Source organism: Hydractinia symbiolongicarpus, chromosome 13, assembly GCF_029227915.1.
Source record: "Hydractinia symbiolongicarpus strain clone_291-10 chromosome 13, HSymV2.1, whole genome shotgun sequence".
NCBI lineage: Eukaryota > Metazoa > Cnidaria > Hydrozoa > Anthoathecata > Hydractiniidae > Hydractinia > Hydractinia symbiolongicarpus.
Genome location: NC_079887.1, coordinates 24,417,940 through 24,437,160, shown reverse-complemented (window position 1 = coordinate 24,437,160; position 19,221 = coordinate 24,417,940). Strand labels below are relative to the sequence as shown.

At 32.7% G+C, this 19,221-nt stretch overlaps 1 protein-coding gene and 1 long non-coding RNA gene across 2 annotated transcripts; one reads left to right on the top strand and one right to left on the bottom strand.

Moving 5' to 3' along the window:
* Positions 1-6,533: 6,533 nt before the first annotated feature.
* Positions 6,534-13,724, top strand: LOC130624291 (ras-related protein Rab-36-like). Its single transcript, XM_057439869.1, has 10 exons — positions 6,534-6,612; positions 7,801-7,895; positions 8,169-8,234; positions 8,638-8,739; positions 8,826-8,890; positions 10,085-10,136; positions 10,244-10,325; positions 11,706-11,796; positions 11,970-12,122; positions 12,548-13,724. Exons 1-10 carry the CDS (start codon positions 6,583-6,585, stop codon positions 12,622-12,624), a joined length of 813 nt encoding a protein of 270 aa, XP_057295852.1. The 5' UTR covers positions 6,534-6,582; the 3' UTR covers positions 12,625-13,724.
* A 1,467-nt stretch (positions 13,725-15,191) lies between these two features.
* On the bottom strand, positions 15,192-17,441 carry LOC130624297 (uncharacterized). Its single transcript, XR_008981196.1, has 2 exons — positions 16,437-17,441; positions 15,192-15,374 (listed from the first exon to the last, which is right to left on the bottom strand). It is a non-coding gene; the product is annotated as an uncharacterized LOC130624297 (long non-coding RNA).
* Positions 17,442-19,221: the final 1,780 nt, after the last annotated feature.

Sequence of the window (19,221 nt, the reverse complement as noted above, 5' to 3'; positions counted from 1 at the left end):
ATGACAATTCGTATGGAAATCGTATAAAATTTGTTTGGGATTTTTTAAAAATCGTATAACTAATTAACACTATACAAATTGTATACAATTTTTATACGAATTATATGCAATTAAATCTGTGTATATTCGTATAAGAGGTCATACGAAATTTGTAGATGACCCCTAAAAAGAACTTGAATTGGTTTTTCCTAACTAAAATTTTCTCTTTTTAGGAGCAGGATTTATTTATTAACTTGATTTTTCTTCAATGGTTGCAGTCTGTTCTATACATTTCTAGCCTCTGTGCATGCGTGCGCATATTCACTGTTTTAGACGCAAAAATAAAACAGCTATGTCACACTGCAACTCATCTTGACCCTATTTTCACCACATATTTGCCTTACCTATCTAAATAAAATATCACTTGATTCATATTCATATCATAGCTATTCTCCACATCTGTGGAGAATAGCTATGATTCTGGTAAGATTTAAGCTACAGCTTAATAAATGTCTCCCTGAAAAGAAATCTGCTGATAAAAATATTCTTTTCAGCAAGTATCCACATTGCTTTGCCTGCCAGATAGATAGATAGATAGATGTGAATATTTTACATGGCTAGCCTCACAAATATCAAGGGATATACCCTGTCAGTTATTTCCAGGAGGGGCCATGGCTTAGATGTAGAGTCCTTATTTAATGCTCGCTTTGAGCTACGCAGACCCAATTAGAGCCCGCGCTGTACTAGACAACTCCCAGCAACATCCAACGGCCACACAGTGTGCTATCTCCCCAATTTCCCTCACATGGCTTGGGCTAACCTGGGGCTATGGCAACATTCACTCGCCCACGTTGAATCGCCGTCAAGAGGAATCGCACCCCAGTCTCCCACACAGAGTACGAGAGCTATAACCACTAATTTACGGCGCCACTTAACAGTTACCTAGCTAGCTAGCTATGATTCTTTGTTGACGTTAGAGCTGCTAGCTTTTGAGTAGTACTCAAGAAATAGGAACTGTGTATTCGTACGCACTTTAATATTACATAAAGTGCGTATTAATAGTGCGTAGCGCTATGTTTAAGTATCACGAAGATCATTATTGACTATAGGTTGATCTAAAGCACAAAGGAAAAGATAACATTTCAAAAAAGCATGCATCGAAAAAGATAACATTTCCGATGCATGCGACAGTCACTGTGCCTAAAATGAAATGCCAAAAAACAAGAATCTGCAAAGCTCTTCCTGAGTTCCCGTCTCGCTGGCCCAAACAAAAACTATAACTATTAATTCACTAGAAAAAAATAACCGAGTTGTTTTGAGCTTTAAAAATGGTATCCAATCATCAAAACAACAAAAAAACAAAGATGAGAAGAATGAAAAGAACTGGTAGCTATATAGCTATCTTCTGGTGCTGTACTTATCAGTTTTTCAGGGCATATGTACTGCTGTACTGCAGTTAGTAGATTATTTATATCGTACACATCAGTAATCACTATATAAAGGGTTGCGGAGCAGGAAAAGTTCCCTATATGTCCCTATGTTCGCAAGCGAAATATTTACATCCTACTCCATGATAAATATAGAGAGAACTTTTATCTGCTCCAATAGACAGTTTAAATAAGATCTCAAAAAAGTTTTCTCAAGTAAAGTGCAATCTCGTCCCCTGAGCTTCTTTTTTAATTGTTTTAATACAGGCGTGCTGGCACGGCCCTATAAGATTGCGAAAAATAAGCCCTGGGAAAAGATATTAACAATATGCATTTATTTTCAGAGCGTAAAAACAGCAAACACTTTGCAGCATAGATTATCTTATAGGTTTCTATAATTAAACACCTTTTTCCGCTTCCGGAGTTTTTCTGTTTGTTTAACAAAAAATCTAGCAAAATTGGAGAATGAGAATAAAAAAATCTAAACACGTGCTAAGTAAAAAACCTTGAAAATATTTTAATACAAAGCAGAAATAAAGGTTAACTGAGCAGTGTACTTTCATAGAGCATTCTGGCTATTGGCCTGCATTGCAGTGTCTTCAAATCTGATGAATCAAACAAAACATGTTGAATAGAACCAAAGCATAACGTAACAGACAACATTGATTTTCAGAAGTTTTTTTATCGTTGTACAAACAGTAAAAACAACATCATTATTTTTCACAGTTTAAATATTTTATTCTCCAAGTTAAACTATAAAGAAACTAAATAAACATACAAAAATTATGCGTTTAACTTTAACAATAACAAATTTCAAAGTGATGTTGATCATTTTACGAGAACTATTCTTTCCCAAAACATCGGTCACCGTTTTGTTCAGGTTGTGCAATCTGAAAAATAGATAACTGAAATAAGAAGACAGAAAAAGTAGGTTCAGACGATTCAGTTACAGAAAAAGTTCAAGTCAAGTTCTGTGTGAAGATGATTTTTCTATATATATTCATTGTTTATTTGTATCACAAAAGTTGAAAGAAATTTGTTAAAAATCTCAATTCATTTCTAGCTAGTCCATACTTATTAGAAATTACAAAAAGCTGTAAATTATAAAACTAGCCATCTTTCCTGGCTTGTGTCTTAAGTAGAAAAATTTAGCTAACATTGTCTCTGTGCAAAGATTAATCAAACTTTATTCAAACTACTAACCTTATTTGACATTCATTTTGAGATGATGCTATATAATTCCTATCATTTGTTGTTCTTTGTGACGCATTGCATGAGCCGTTGTTGTTACCTAACACAAACTTAACTAACTCAACTCATGAACAACGCAAAAACTTTTTTAGTTTATTTTGTTTTTTCACAGATATATTCAAATAATATTTTTGAATGGGACATTGTTGTTAATAATAGCGACCTCGTTCCTGGAGAGTTAAGTAAGTAGAAAAAAATTTGGGATAATCAAGACTGAAGGGATTTGACTTATTGAGTGGAAAAAGTGACACTTGTCAAAAAAAAATTTAAAATTTAATTTTCTCCCGTTGTATAGTAGAAAATAGAAAAAAAATAATACGCCGTTAAATGTCAAATAAGCTCCACTTCGCTAAGCTCCGCAACAAATTAAATCTCAAACTATTTAGCCACCCGAACTCTGAATTTGTTGTGGGATTTAATTTTGCTGCCAAATAGTTTTAACTATTCCACATGCATGTTACATGTGACAACAAAAGGATTAATCAAATCTTATTGTTATGACTCAAATCGTTACATGAGGTAGTAAAACTCACGTACATTTTTGTGAAAATTGAGTTTTCAGTGGAAAAATTTTCTCTGCATTGAAAACTGTATTCTGAACAATGCTATGTCCACAATAGGCTATTAAACATTGCTAAATGCCCTAATAACTTGTCTTACTTGCAACTATATATAACTGCATAGTAAATTTCTGGACACCAAAACATTCCTAGGTCCAAGTAGTTGGACATAGGACAGTTTCATTCCTTTACTAGCTCAGACTAGACTCAATACTTTTGGCAAACAAACAAATCCTGATAATACATATGGTTTTATATTGCCAAAATTATGATGAAGTGGACAAACACCTGAAAACCCCATAAAAATGATGACTGGAGTCAGTGAAATTGCTATAATTAAGTTACCTAACAAATAGAATTTTTGAAATTTTTCTGGCTAAACAAAATTTTTAATCTGATTTTTCTCAGTCTTGTATTTTCGAACAAAGTATAGTCTTGTTCTCCAGCGACGATGTAAAGTTACATTCAATCGGTACTGTATACAACAATAAAAGCATTATTACCAATGCATGTAAGTATTATTGTTAAAAAAGTATATATTATTTTTGCCATGGGAAGAAAAAAAGGTTTATTAATTGAATGCATTTTAGTATTTTTCACAATAATTTACCAACAAGTGATTTTATAGTGTTGTTGATGCTGATTAGAAGCTCAGACTGTTTGTCAATTGATTTTTCACTAAGGGATCGTGTCTCCATGATTGTTTGAAAAATAATTGTTTAATTTATATAATATTTTATTTGAAACAAACTCTGTACAATTTTCAATCGAATTTAGAAAGAAAATATCTAAAAAAACGTTCTTAATCACTTCATTAAAACTGAAGATAATTGGCAATTGCATTGGCAAATGCCAATGTTGACGTGAATACTGGAGGCTGTTACAAAAAAAAATAACCTTGCAAAAAATTTTGTAACAACTGTTCATTCAATTCATCACGTTTTTAATTTTTTTAATAACTTTGGGGAAACAATTTTTAACTTTATTTCTAGATTCGTTTTAAAATAGTTTCAAAGTTGTTTCCCATTTGCTGCCACTTCACATCATTTTTGAGCTGTAAAAACAAAGTAAATTACAATTGTTTCAAATTGCTTCACGTTCCTTTCATGAAACAATCTGTAAACAACTTGAAAAATGATGATACGATCTTGAAATTATCATGATCTTTTCAATTCAGATAAAATGGGAAACGATGGTGGACATGGTCCTAAAGTGGATGTATGCTCTGTGGACTATCAAGAAATGGTTATTAATTTTCTTCATGACATTTTTGGCTGCTACACTACATCTTATTGAATTCTCGCAAAATTCCTAACTCCTTACATATTAATGTTGGAAAATTATTACTGTTGCACAGCAATCAGGTTGCAAGAAACTCTGCTGTTGGCGATTTTATGCCAACATATTGTGTAGCTGATTTTGAGGGCAGAATATTATAACGCTAAAAAGTTGACCCTTCTAGAGCTCCTCAGTAGCTGAAACTAGCAGAGAAAGTCATCTTATGGTCAATGATTGTAATTTTTGCAACATTATAACGTATTCATTTTAGCACTTTTTTTGTTCTTGCTACCAAAAAAAGGCTCTATCTTGGTTAAAAACAAGGTTTGTTATGATATTATGATAAGTCATATTTGAATCAATATGGGATTAGTCTGCTACTTTTCTCATTGTTGAAAGAAGGTACTTGGATTTGAAGACTTAAACCACATCTGGATATTTTTTACAATAATGGTATATTTCCTTCCTGGCTTTAGTATGATTATATCAGATTTTTATATGAAAGACACTAGCAGGTCATAGTAGCCTCTTTGCTTTTGCTTTCTGGATTAAACTTTTTTTTTTAAAAAAAAGATCCTATAATCTGTAATATATACTTGGTATATGTCATGAATTAACTGATAAGTTTACTTGAAAAGGATATATTCACTGCATCATCAACCTGGAAGCCTACAGTGGCAGATTGGTTGCTTTCAATGCTAGAGGTCTTGGATTCAAACCCAAGACAAGTCATGCCAGAGACTTTAATAGTGTGAATCTATTCTTTCTGTTTAGCGTTCAACATGAGAATAGGTTTGATATCTTAGGAAGTTATCTAGTTGAGCGATTACTGTGCTTGAATGACTTGTAGCCCAAATAGGAGCTTTAAATGCACCAGGATCCCCTTCGCAGGACCCTTGTTGATAGCAGTACCAATAGGAAGTGCAGAGGCTGTACTGGGTAAACAATTTCAATAATAATAATAATAATTATTAATGGAACATTTGATAGAAATATTTTTTTTGTTGCAGAGGGAATGCACAATGTCACAGAAGGAAGCAATACATTGGTATAGTAGGAGCTATATTTTTGGAAAATCATTTTTTTCTACTGACACACTCTGACTTTCTCTGGCAGGGTGGACTAATCCATCTACAGGCCTAGTCATAAACAAAAGTAGTTGTGTTTGGCACATCACATCTCTTTTTATAGGACAAGCATAATCAAGCTTGTAGACATTATGACATGATGGCTTTCAATCTTCTCATGAATATTTTAAAAGGAGTAAACATATTGAAATAAAGTTATATACTTTTTATTTTGGTTCAATGAACTGAGATAATTGACAAATGCATGACATTTTGTTTGATATAAATTTTCAGGGAGTTTAGTTTTAGGATTGTTATAGCATGACTGTATCTTACTTATTAAACTGATAATCATATTTACTTTCTTGTTATACCCACTGACTTGTGAGTTATCACTCTTTTACACATCTCTTAAAAGATCAATAGTAAAGTCAACCAATTCTAAAAACAGTAAGAATGCTAAAAATGAGCAAAGTACCGGGTACTTGATAAATATTATTTAAAATATTCAAAATATTTAAAACCTACACACAAAATCCACATTATAAAACTTCCCATATTTCATCAGTTTTCGTGCATTATAAACACTGCACTTGTTTTTATGTTTTTTTTTACTGAACCTGTGTTTTTGTTAATCAACAAGTGAAACTTAACTTTCTCAAGTTGCACTGAATTATAACAGTGGGAAATTTAAGTTAAGGGCTCATGTTGCATTTCATTTATTTCTTTATATGTAATAGGTAATTACATGTCAAATAGAAATCTTTTCATATTTGGTTTTCATGTAACTTGTGCATGGTTATATGTCATTTTAATAAAATTTTAGCAAAAGATAATAAACAGCACAACCCAGGAATATATGAACTCCCTACCTCTTGTAGTTTAGTTGTATTGGGAATAATTTTAGGAAGCTATAAAACATGTATTAATCCTTGCTTGAATATGTGTTTTTTTCGTTGTTTTTTTTTTAGAATTTATATAACTCTAATAAAAAATATTTGTATTAATCAACTATATTGTATGGATGGAACAATTGACACATTTCCACAGGTATGATACACATTTTATTTCCATCTTTCATTTTCAGAAAGGAGGTTGACTGTCTTTCTCATAGAAAATGCACAAGCCTAAATAAAATATAAACTGGCTAAAAGGTACAACAAGTAAATAAAAGGTTTTCAAAATAAAGTGGGATATTTCCAAGATAAGAAAAAAGCTACTTGAAACTTTTTGTAACTTTTGATTCTAGCTATGCCGTTATAAGCAATGCAGTTTTAAAGCTTCAGAGACACGGGACAATGTTTTTAGGCTATGAATGAATACAGATTTTTTTTTGCATTATATTGTACTAGTCGATAAGGCTCGCGGAAAAATCCACTTAGGCAAAAGGACAATGGAAAAATAGGTTGTTTTAGATTTTTTGCTGACGTCAGCAGTGCTATTACCAAAATTTTTGGCGAAATTTAGTTTATTTGTTGCCTGTACTCTGCACAGGTTTAAACGCTGACCAAGAAAATGTATATGATCATGTCTTTTTGATAAGTGGTTAATGAGATATAAGGGTTTTAACATTTTGCTGACGTCAGCAATGGCCAGACAAACCACCCAAAAATTTTTTTTAGAAATTTGTATACCTGCTGCCTTCATTGTATAGGTCTTGAAACGCTGATCAAGAAAATGTATAGGATCGCGTATTTTTGACAACCGGTTGCAGAGATATTTGGGTTTGTAGGTTTTGTGATGACGTCACTGGTCCATTCCGAAACGGATTCAAGGACCCAGGTTGGGGAAACTTACTCAAATTGGTCCCAGGTGGTCCCTAGTTACCCACGCGGTGAAAAATCATTGACGTCACCACCTCGTTTCCAAGTCATTTGGCCTCAAAGTTTTAAGTGCACTGTAACGGCTTCATTAATTTGATATAGGATATTGACGTTAAAGTAGTGTTATTGACGTTGCGCCGTAACGTCAGAAAATTTAACATATTAGACATGCATTTTTCGGTTACTTCATAGAAAATTTCGGTAAGATCAAAGTAAAAATGAACACATCCACTTTGCCTGTCACAGAGACACGGAACTGGCGTATTATTATATAGATTATATTGTATTCTGATTGTATTCTATTATATTGTATTCTGATTAGCTGTACTCAGAATTGCTGTTAAAAGTGGCTTGTTATGTAGATATCCATATAATTTTGCAGCCAGAACCTTTTGAAACGTTTATTTTGATTTAGGCATTTACTGAGTATGCTTGTCCAAGAAGAAGCCAATTTAATTTTCATGTGAAAACACGGGAAGCTTGTAAAAATGGGGCTGCTTCAAATGTCAGGTAACTCTTTCTTGTTAGTTAGGTTGTCAGTGTTATTTCTTCCAAACCTTTTCTCTTTACAACAAAATCGCACTTTGTAAACAATGCTGATAAAAGGATATGCGTGATGTTTCCCACATTTGTTAAAGTTTTCAAAACAACCATAAAATAAAACATTCTTACTTACTATTAAGTACTTACGTTTGAATTAATGTTTTTAGCATTGATGATGATTATCTTACATGTTTTTTTTTGTTACAACTGATTAAACGGAACTTACATCTTTGATTTTAGTTTAAAAGTTGTAAAAAGTATTGTGATTGGTGACATGTCTGTCGGGAAGACCAGTTTAATTAACAGGTAACGTAATTCCTAAACTGCTATCCTCAAATGCTCACATGCATAGTTTGTGGTTTGTGGAGATGAATTTGCAGTCGTCAACTTACCAAGCTATTATTGTTATAGCTTTAATGTATAAATTTTGTAAAACCAAATTTTGAAAGACAAAATTTAAAAAACAATTTTTAATATGCAAAATTAAGTACCAGTAACCAAAGTTGACTAAATTTTTTGTACTTTTAAAGAAAATATATAAAAAAGAAATTGAATTTGCTCAAATTGTTAATTATAAAATTCAATACCTACAAAATCAAACTTTTTGATTTGCAGAATTTGTTTTTACAAAAATTTTAATATTTTTAAGGTGTTTGTCGTTTGGGCTGTCTAATTTTTCTCTAGTTATATTTCCACCTTTTGTTTATAGATATTGTCGTAATCTTTTTGAAAGAGATTACAAACCAACGATTGGTGTCGAATATGAGGTGAAAAAGTACCAAATATTAGGCCAAGAATTTCACCTTCAAATGTATGTGGGTTTTATTTTTTATTCTGTGTTGTAGCATTTCTGGCTGTCTTTATGTTCTGATTTTGTTTTTGTTTTTTGTGTTACAGGTGGGACACTTCAGGAGAAGAAAGATTTAAATCTATTACAGGTGCTTATTACAGGGGAGCCAATGGTAATGCAATTTGAATTTCTTACGTACCATTGAGCTCACATGAGATAGTTTTGTTTTGTTTTTTTTGTATTGACTGTTGTCAAAACTATTCTGAGGTGCTCCAGGCTATACATTTTAAGCACCCTGGTTGAAGAATTAGGAAACTTTCATTCATCACGAAAGTCCTGTACTTTTTTTGTTTGTTTGTTTAATTTTTGTTCATACGCACCAACTAACTAATGATTGTATTCTATTGTATGTGGAACAAACGTTTAGGTTCTAAATTTAAGATTTATCTTCTTGTGTGATGGCTTGCACGTAGCAATTTTCTTTTCTTTTTTTATTAAATAAATATTTTCTTTTGAAATGCGATTACAAAATTTAGCTCTCTAGGGTCTAGCTATGGAATGTTGTACATTTTTTTTCAGTAGACGTTTGTCTACTGAAAAGGCTGAAATTACACAATAAAATATCACTTACTTTACATTACTAACTTTTTATGCAAACTAAAGTGAAACACTTATTTGTAGCAAAAATTTACTAAGTCATACAGGCTTGTATTGTAGGTAAAAATTTCATTCTCCTATCTCCTGAAAAATGAAAAATATCGAAATGTTGAATTATATCTTCTTTAAATAAAACTTAATTATTTTTCCAAAAATGTTAGCATCGATTTATCAGTAATGTCTTAAGAAAAATTCTTTTTTGTCTTTGCAGCGGCATATTTTTAAAAAAGTGCCCCTTAAAAAAACAAAAAAATTAGGTAAAAGTGCCCCCTTAAATAAGTGCCTGAATCAACGATGGGCAGGTAAGCGGGTGGAAATAGGTGTATTGCAATGTTGATTTGCTATTTAAAAGATTGTGCATTGTACTTGTCAGGAATTTTGATAATACTGGCAAAATGTCAGGAAATTCTTAGGAAAATTTAGTCTTTTTATAATATGTAAGGAAAAGGGGAGAAATTTTCCACTAATTCCCCACAATGCATAATGCTTTTTAGTTTCATATAGTGTTTTTTAATGTCAGTTTTTATTTTCAGTTTGTATTTGTTTCATCCTTTGTTTCTTTTTTTTCTTTATGTATATTCTTTTTCCTTGAACAGTCAGTAATCCGTCAGTCAGGATTTTATCTAAATAATATCAGGCAAATGTTAGGAAAATCGAGGTGGACTTTTAAGTGGATGCCCTGAAATTTTTATTTATGTTTTTTTTTCAGTTGTTACAGTGGTATTCGACCTGAATAGCCCTATATCGCTCACCAATGCTAGGTATGACTAAAACCTTTTATCAAATGACGAATACAAGCTTTAGAAAGAAATACTTCTAGCCTAGTCTGAAAAATTTTCGTAAAATTGTATTGAATTATGACTTTTAGTACTTGGTTAGATGATGCTCTGGAGAAGACGAAAAGCACGGTACCAGAAGTGTTCTTAGTTGGCAATAAGCTCGACTTAATGGTATGTTCTTTATTTTGTCAGTGATTATAGTTCTGCTTCTCGTAGAAATACTGGTAAAATTTAAGCTATTATAAGGTTGATAACATTTCATCCGAATGATGGTCCATAAACACTATGGTGTTTTTATGTGTCAAAATATGATGTTGATGTGCAATCACAGTAGAACTCGTTGCTTGTGATTACCACGACTCCTCCATTATCCTCCATTCTAAAAAAGCAACCGCAAAACTCCTGCAATCTCATCCAAAACTAACGTTATATAGAACAGATATCCTTAAATGTTTTTATAGTAATATAATAATACTGGTAATATATTTCGACTCCAATTAAAATATTATTCAACGATTTTTGAAAAGTTATTATTTTAAATTTTATGTTGCTCGAAGGTTGAATTTGCCAAAAGCTTGCCATCTCCATATTTTTAGAGTGAAATCAAATTCCTAAACACTTTGCGAGAGAATATTGTAATCTCCTCAGAAACAGTTAAAATCCTCCTTAAAAGTTCATTTTGACCTTAATTAACTCTAAAACTTGATTTCTATTGGCGTTAATTCTCGTTGATTTTTTTCGCGTTTGTTTCTGTCCTAGGAGTTAATCATATTGAGCATTTGGCGTGAAAACATTTCTATTACAAGTGAAGTAACGTTCACTTAACTTTTTTTGTTACGTAACGTGTGATAACATAGAGAAGCACGTTTTTTAAAGATCAACTTGCAACCATGCGGAAAATGAAAAGAAAACAGCCTAGATTTCGAATCCTTGTTTTATTTTAAAAAAAAAACAAATGCGGTATGGAGAATATCACCATCTTATGTAAGAATGAACATAAAATTTTGGATACCGGTACCGTGATATGTAACACATGTGCTTAACCGTCTGGCATGGTACTATGTTAGAAATGTGTCTTAACCGTCCGGTACGATAATATGTTAAACAGGTGCTTTAACCATCCCGTATGGTAATATGTTAGATATAGTGCCTTAGTCATCCGGTACGGTAATATGTTAGACATGGTCCTTCAACCATTCGGTATGATATGTTAGATATAGTTCTTTAACCATCCGGTATGATAAGATGTTAGACATAGTGACTTAACTGTCCAGACCATCCGGTATGGTAAGATCCGGTATGGTAATATGTTAGACATAGTACTTTAACTATCCGGTATGGTAAGATCTTAGACATAGTTCTTTAACCATCCGGTATGGTAATATGTTAGACTGTCCGGTACGGCTGTAACAAACTTCGAGCAAGCGTAGAGTGTAGGATAAGTTGCTCTGGCGATACCATCAACTTTGTTTTTCTCTTTAAATGAAAATATACGCCTATTTGGGATTGCATAATGCAGGACGTTACCATGTTCAAGTTGATTTTTTTTAGAAAAAGAATGATTTAGAAGCAATGAGAGAAAGAGCAATCGATATAGCGAATCAGTTAAATGCTGAGTACTGGGAAGTTTCCGCGAAAACAGGTAAACAAGGTTAAAGTTGATAAGTTAATTAACGTAATCGAGTCAAAGTTAAATGAAGTAGTTATTTTAAGATGGTAAGTTGTTTGTTTGTTTGTTTTCGTTCTTGGTTGCGTATTTTTACTTGCTTGTTTGTTCTGTGTTTTTTTCGTTTTGTTAGTAGTCCATCTCTTTAGGCAAAAACGTACAAGAGTTTTTCACCCGTGTAACAGCTTTGTGTTTTGATCAGGCCGTTCTCAGAGAAATAGATACGCGTGATGAGAAATCTGGTAAAATACAGATGGGTAGTGGGAGTATTAAAACGACTAATCAGCCTACACAAACTATAGGTAAGCTAACCATTGTAGTGATAAAACTCTCACAGTGATCACTGTTAAAATTAGCTGGTTCATCACACCATGGAGTCAATACATTTCCTTTTTTTGGCCCTGTTGTAAGTAGCACCTTTAAAATTGGTTTCCATTGTAGTGATAAAACTCTCACAGTGATCACTGTTAAAATTAGCTGGTTCATCACACCATGGAGTCAATACATTTCCTTTTTTTGGCCCTGTTGTAAGTAGCACCTTTAAAATTGGTTTCCATTGACGTAAAACTTGTTGCACAACAGTACCGTAATGTGCCTGCCGAAAACGAGTCTGAACATCGTTTTTCTGATGGCCAAACAAAATTAATTTTTAACCAATCATAATGGTGAATTAGCGGTTGTTTCCACGTGGTGAAGGCGAATCATTTTTACAGTGATAATTTTACAGTTCTAGGTAGTACGTCTTCGAAAGGAGTCGCGATTAACGAAGCGTATGATGACAAAAGAAGCAGGTGTTGCAAATAATATGATGACGTCATTAGTTTGGCAGTTTAAATTATCAGATCTATGCAGTTCTTAGTAGATATTTTAAATTAAAATAGATGCAATCAAACGTATACTTGGTAGACATACTCTTTCAGTTCACAGCTATGCATTGTGGTTACTTTGTTCTTCCTGGTGTCCGATATTTGCAGGTTTGACTGGAATTTTCAAATTTAATTTCTTTTAAAATTTAAAATTTAGTTTTTATATCAAAGCAAAGTTTTAACATTATATTTCTTTAGTTATGGATTCATTTTAATTGTGTATAATTTTTAGGAGCTTCTTGTTTTCCGTTTTCGTAAACTTCTTTGTTGTTGGGCGCTAAAGTGATAAGAATTATGGTAATAAGGCGCCATTAAGACAAAAATGTTATAGCGTCTGATTTATCTTCTGCTGATAAGGCGTCTCATATCTTGTTTTACTTTCAGAAATAGTGTATATATTATAATGCATACATAATTTTATCTTTTTTAAAAAAAGATTTTTGTTGTATTTTGTCTATTTTTATTTTATTTTTTTTCAATCTGTATATATTTATTTAGCGCATGAATGAATTTGGAGAGAATTAAAATTGGAAGTACATATAATATAAAAAAAATATTGTGAAATGTATGTATTTTCTATTCAGCATTTCTCTGTAATTCTCCACTGTTTTTCTTTTCTGTGTTTTTTTTTTAATTTTATCACGCGGTAATTGCTGTGAGATAGTAGTTGGATAGTAGCACTGTCTATACAACATTTACAACAAGCTTTAAGTGAAAATTTTAGCCCATTTTTTTCTATATAGTATTGCCGGTGATATTTTTTTGATTCAGAAATTTTTCTACCTTAATCCTTATTAAGCCTCCAGTTTCCTACGCAAATGTGATAGAGCGACAAACCCTTTTATTTAAAAAAAAGACAACAGGCGCTAGGAACGAGGTTGCATTCGCGAAGGTTAATTTTTGAGAAAAAACTTACGCGAATTCCATACCCTATTTTTAAAAGTTGCGCTGACTGTTGTTTGCTTGACAATGATTTTTTATAAGCGTTTTTAGTGTGGTAAAATTACTTTGTCGCCCAGTCATAGTGGCCGATACTTTTTTAATTTTTTTGCTTTCGTACACGGTCATTCAGTTCCGACTGTACACGGGAAATTCAGTCTGCGCATGCGCTAACTTTTGAAATCTCAAAACGCAAAAATTCCGTGGCAATGATGACGTCATAATCTCGACATACCTGACTTAACATGCTAAATTACGAGGCATAGTGCTAAAATATTGTTTACTTTGTATTTTATTATAATAAGTGTGGCCAAGGCTCCGTATAAACACGGAAATCGACGGGTTCGCTTTTGTTGTGGCAACGTAAACGAAAGGATTTATTTATCCGACAAATTTGCAGAATTCCTATATTCTACCAAAATTTGAGAGAGAACTAAAGTTTTTTACCCAGTAAAGTATATATATTTTGAAAAGCTACGGGATTTGTCTTTCCGCTGCAAAAAACCTTATTTTGCTTACATTTTTTTACTAAAAGTTTTTAAACATTTTCCACGGTAAGGGTGTTTGGCCAGCTAGCCTCCTTGGATATCAACAAACATGGCCGACAGTTCGACATGCAAAAAGTTCTATGAGTCTTAGATAATCAAAAAATGTTAAATTAATCTCATTTTACAGTTCTATGGATTTCACTCTGATTTGCAAAATCTAAGTATGAAAGTGTGGTAGATCAAGACCACCTAGATACAGTGTAACAGGCCATTGGGGTAGCTAGCCATAAATGCTAGGACAGGGAAAAAATACAGCAAAACCTTATGATATAGCAGATTGATATAGGTGGCCACACATTTGCATTATCTTCAATTTAATAGCATATGGGTTAATTTTTGGCCAAAGAATACAAGTCTTAAATTTGGATGAAATAAGAACATGTTTTAAGAGCACTCCAAGAGCCTAAGTGGCAGTTTCGGTTTTATATATAACTAGCTCTGGCTGTTAATTAAACTGTGAAAAAATAAATCAAATAAAGCCTCATGAATGCTTTGAACAATATGTACTGCCACGCTTTTGCTGTTAAGTGCAAAATGTCATATTTAGGGGCTGTTCATATCAAATATTTCCTCCGATAGCGGGGAAATATTTCAGCATAATATAATTTTTACTTTCTGTTCATATGGCATGGGTGAGAAAACTTTTCCTCGGGTGAGAAAATACCATGTGATAAGTTTCTATTGTTTATTATGATAAGAATCTATTGTTTATTTTTAAAAATTATGCCCAATCGACATAAATTTATCTCACCTGCTGAGGAAACTTCTGTTTTTTGGGAAAATGCATTACCCGCTTACCGAGATCTCGATCATGCGCACCCGAGATCTTGGTAGGCGGGTAAATGTTTTCTCTCATATGTATGCAACTAAATTTTGTTAAGAGTTTGTTAACAACCCGAGATCTTGTTTTCATATCATGCTGAAACATTTACCCGGTTCCCGAGGAAATATTTCCCCTATGAACATGCCCCTTAGGACTCGTGAGGAAAAGTCTCAAACAAAGATAAAATAATCTAAGTTACAATATAATTTGTGTATTTCATTTAGCAAACATAAAAATAAAAACTGTACATTAACATAATTCTTTAAATAAGTCTTCCAATAAGAACCATATAATGTGCATAGTAGCTGTGTTTGCAACAAAAAGTATCCCAAACAATTGAAACCAACACTTTAACAGGTTGTTGATGCCACATGGATACTAAAAAAATATGACAGTGGATTTTTAATATTTACATTACCTTAACAGGATAAATTTTGAAATAAATTTTTTGCCTTGGATTTTCTTTTAATGTATTTCATAGACATTTCATAATGACTGGAATGTTAAGCTTGTTGCTTTAATCACTAATTCGCGAATGTAAGTCCTCATTATTTCGCTATTTTTTTCCTCGCGGAACTTTTCCCCCGTGAAACTTTGAAAGTTCTTAGGAATATTTTATGTGAAAATCATTAGCTTTTATATAAAATATACTTATTATATATACTTATTATAATAATACTTATTAATGAAATGCAATACTTTTTTGCAACAAAAGCCCACAGGGGTTAAGAGGTTCCACAAAACCATTTTTTCCACAATACACCTCTTCACAGTTTAAGTCGTTTACTTATGTTCTGTATTAAAAAAAGGAAGTAAACAGAGTGAATTTAATAGTTATTTATTTATTTATTTATTTTCCATCAGATAGTATGATAATAATAATAAAAATTATTCATGCAAACTCATAAAATCAATTAATGGAGGGATAACCACCACGAATAAGGCTTTGACCATATGCATTAGGAATATTTCTCATTTTCTAAAGCCTTCTTAATTCATTACAGTTAATTCTTTTCTTTTTAATTCTCAATAAGACGTGGTAACAAAAGAAAGACTGTGAAACTGTGAACTCGTTTATTATTAGCATCTTTTCGACACTAGGAATCGTAAATCCGAAATTTAGGTAAGAAATGGAATAACATGTCATAATTGGTGATAAACAATTGTAAATGCAATAAAATAGTTCTATTCACACTATATTTTTTAAACAACACAGTGTACTGCACTCCCTATTGACTACCCTTAGGTATTTTACTTTAAGGCTACCATGTTTATGCACAAAGTTGTAAAGCTATACACAGTACTTTAGTCATAATAACAATGTGTTGCTAGAAGAGCAGAGGCCCAGCATTGGAAAGATAAAAAAAATATATAGTTTACTAAAAAAAAACATTCATATCAGTAACCTTTGTTAGTCAGTGATAACAAAATTCTACTTACAATTCATTATACTCTCATAACATCATCATTCAAGTGCCATTTATAGCTAGCTACAGGCCACCAAAATATCTTGACTTTGAAGGCAAATTTTTCAGAGCAAAAAAATGTAAGCACCAGGACGTTGATTTCTTCTGGTAATACAATGTTTGAAATTAATAAAAATAACTATGAATAGGCTTGGAAAACTTTATAATGTTAGTTTTAGGCATTTTTATATGCTCCTTTTGCCCCTGTCGGAAAAAAATACGTTCTGGACAATGAAATGTTCTTCTTTCGTTTTCTTGCTTTTCGCCATAGCCACCAACAATTTTTTTGTCTTCGCCAACATGTTATCAAACATTATAAAATTAAAACAAACGCTTTGTAGTCATGAAAGTCAGCCTTTGTTCAAAATCAGTAGAGCATCCAATTTGTAAAACAGTGTTTATCAGGCATGCGACGATGTCTACCATCTTGAAAAAATTACAAAATATTTCGCGAATTTTGCGCACGCGCATTCTGAATTTCACATTCTGAATGAACGTGCGTAATTCATCTTAACCCTACTCAGTCCGGGGTTTTTCCAACATACTATGACCCCCTCCCCCTCCTCCCTCAATAACTTTTCATAGGATTGTTCAAAATGAATCAAACTTGGCACACTTATAGTACGTCACAAAAGGAACAAAATGACGGCAATAAATTTTTGCTTGCGTCAGCACATTTTCTGTGACGTCATCAAAAGCTTAAAATTTGTTCAAAATGCCACCATCTGCCTAAAATTCAATAGCTTTAGTTCTAGAGCGAATTTTTATAATCTGTTTGAAGTTCTGAAAGCTACATAAAATTTATTTAACATATTTTCCAGTTTTTACATAGATCGCATGAAAAGTTGCCAAAAATTGTCCGAAAATCCGTTTTTTCCCGATTTTCGGTTAAAATACGAAAAAATCGGGAAATCGGATTAATCACATGTCCAAAGCATGGAAAATTATTCTTCTTGATGAAAAAAAGTCGTGTTATAAGTTTCAAGTTCTAAGGAACCCCCTACCCCCCCCCCCCCCCCCCCCCGGACCAAATAGGGTTAAGTCCCTAATTAAATCTTGCTCCACGCTTCTGATTTGCGCGAAGGGTGTATGTTGCTATAAAAACAAATGTAGGATGATAGGAAAGGAAAAAAAACTTTCAAATAAGTTAAAAACACTTTTGATTTGACTAACTTGATGGTGAAAATGAATATTGTATAAACATATTTTACAACCATAGTTTCATTAGAATCTTACCAAAAATGATTTCCGATTTCGCAACTTCAAGAAGTTGTGACGTCATTGTTTATGTTACGAAAACACTATTCGTTTCAGATATATTGATTGTCTGTGAGTATATAAGTGCACATCCACGTGTATACGAAATAAATTAATTTGAGATATAACAGGCAACTTTAAAAAAAGTTAATACGCCCTCGAGGAGACGAGGTTGAATTCTCACTTTCTCTCTCTCTTTATGTTTGTGGTTTTATAAGTAAATTTACTACTGGTCAATCATCTAAAAACACCACAGAACAATCCACCTCTGTCTTCTTGTTTTGGAATATAGTGTCTACTTTGACTTCCTGCCAACAAAGTGGACATTTTTGTGTTTGCTTAAACCACGTGACAATGCAAGTGTTGTGAAACACGTGATCGCATGAAAGAATAAGCCTTTTACTTGAATCTGCAATATCGTCTAAACATATCATGCATTTCTCTTCATCAATAGCTTTGCATTCTTTCGTAAACTTATGAAGTCGTTTTTTTGTTATGCTAAATAACTCTTTTTCGTTTCCATGCCAACAGCAATAGCAAATATAACTTCCACATGTCCACCCTACTCCTGAGCTAACATTTACTGTATTGGGCCGCCATCTGTTGCAGACCTCGTTTTCGCTTCCCGGGTTTCTTGGTTTCACTGTGCAATGACATCTTTTGAAATATTCCAAGATAGCCACTACTAATATCGTTACAATGACAATCACTAGACATGAAATTTGAATCACAGAAAGCATATTGTATCATTCGCAATAAATTTCCAACAATGACAATATTTTTCACTTATTTTTAAATCGACCTAAAAAAATAACAGAACTTCATGTGATTTCCCTTACGCTTGGTAACCTAATTGTAAGTTGCGGGGGCGGGGGACGCACATCAAAGTTCTGGATATTTTACCACCTAATGTAATAACACCAATCCCCCTCTCCCATATTACACAACGTTGGGAAATTTACCAACACAGTCTGATTGCATATCAAATTTTGCATATTAGGGGCACCAAGATATTAAAATAAGTAACTTGAACTAACTCGTAGTCTCCTAGAAAAACATTACTTGGATTGGAATAAATCCTATCCAGCGTTTGGCGCCGCTCTAGTACAATAAAAGGAACCAATCTAATATGCTATACCATGTCTTTTATTTTCTTCGATCCGCTCATTAAACTCTACGCTTAAATCAACGCTGATTATATTTCTCACCATCGCACTTTTATAAAAAGTAGCATTCCAGCTGCTGGTTTTGCAAAGCATCTTTATCATTTTCTGCATGACAGTCAGTACCTCCTATACTTTTTTTACTGCTTCTTCAATTCTTCTAGTTTGATCCTGTTTCAAGAAATTACTGAGTTATTGTGAAACCTTGAGAAACATCTGAATTTTCCCTGTGAATGATAAGTCGTAATGTCTTTTTTCTTCTTCTATCAGTCAATTAATTAAACTCAGGTCTTTAATATTCTTGGCAAAAGCTTAATTAATACAAATTTCTACCCTGTG

Coding starts and splice junctions, on each gene's coding strand:
- LOC130624291 (XM_057439869.1), top strand. CDS start 6,583: ATGGATGGAACAATTGACACATTTCCACAG. Junction 8,740..8,825: donor CAAGAATTTCACCTTCAAAT/GTATGTGGGTTT, acceptor TTTGTGTTACAG/GTGGGACACTTCAGGAGAAG. Junction 8,891..10,084: donor TTATTACAGGGGAGCCAATG/GTAATGCAATTT, acceptor TTTTTTTTTCAG/TTGTTACAGTGGTATTCGAC.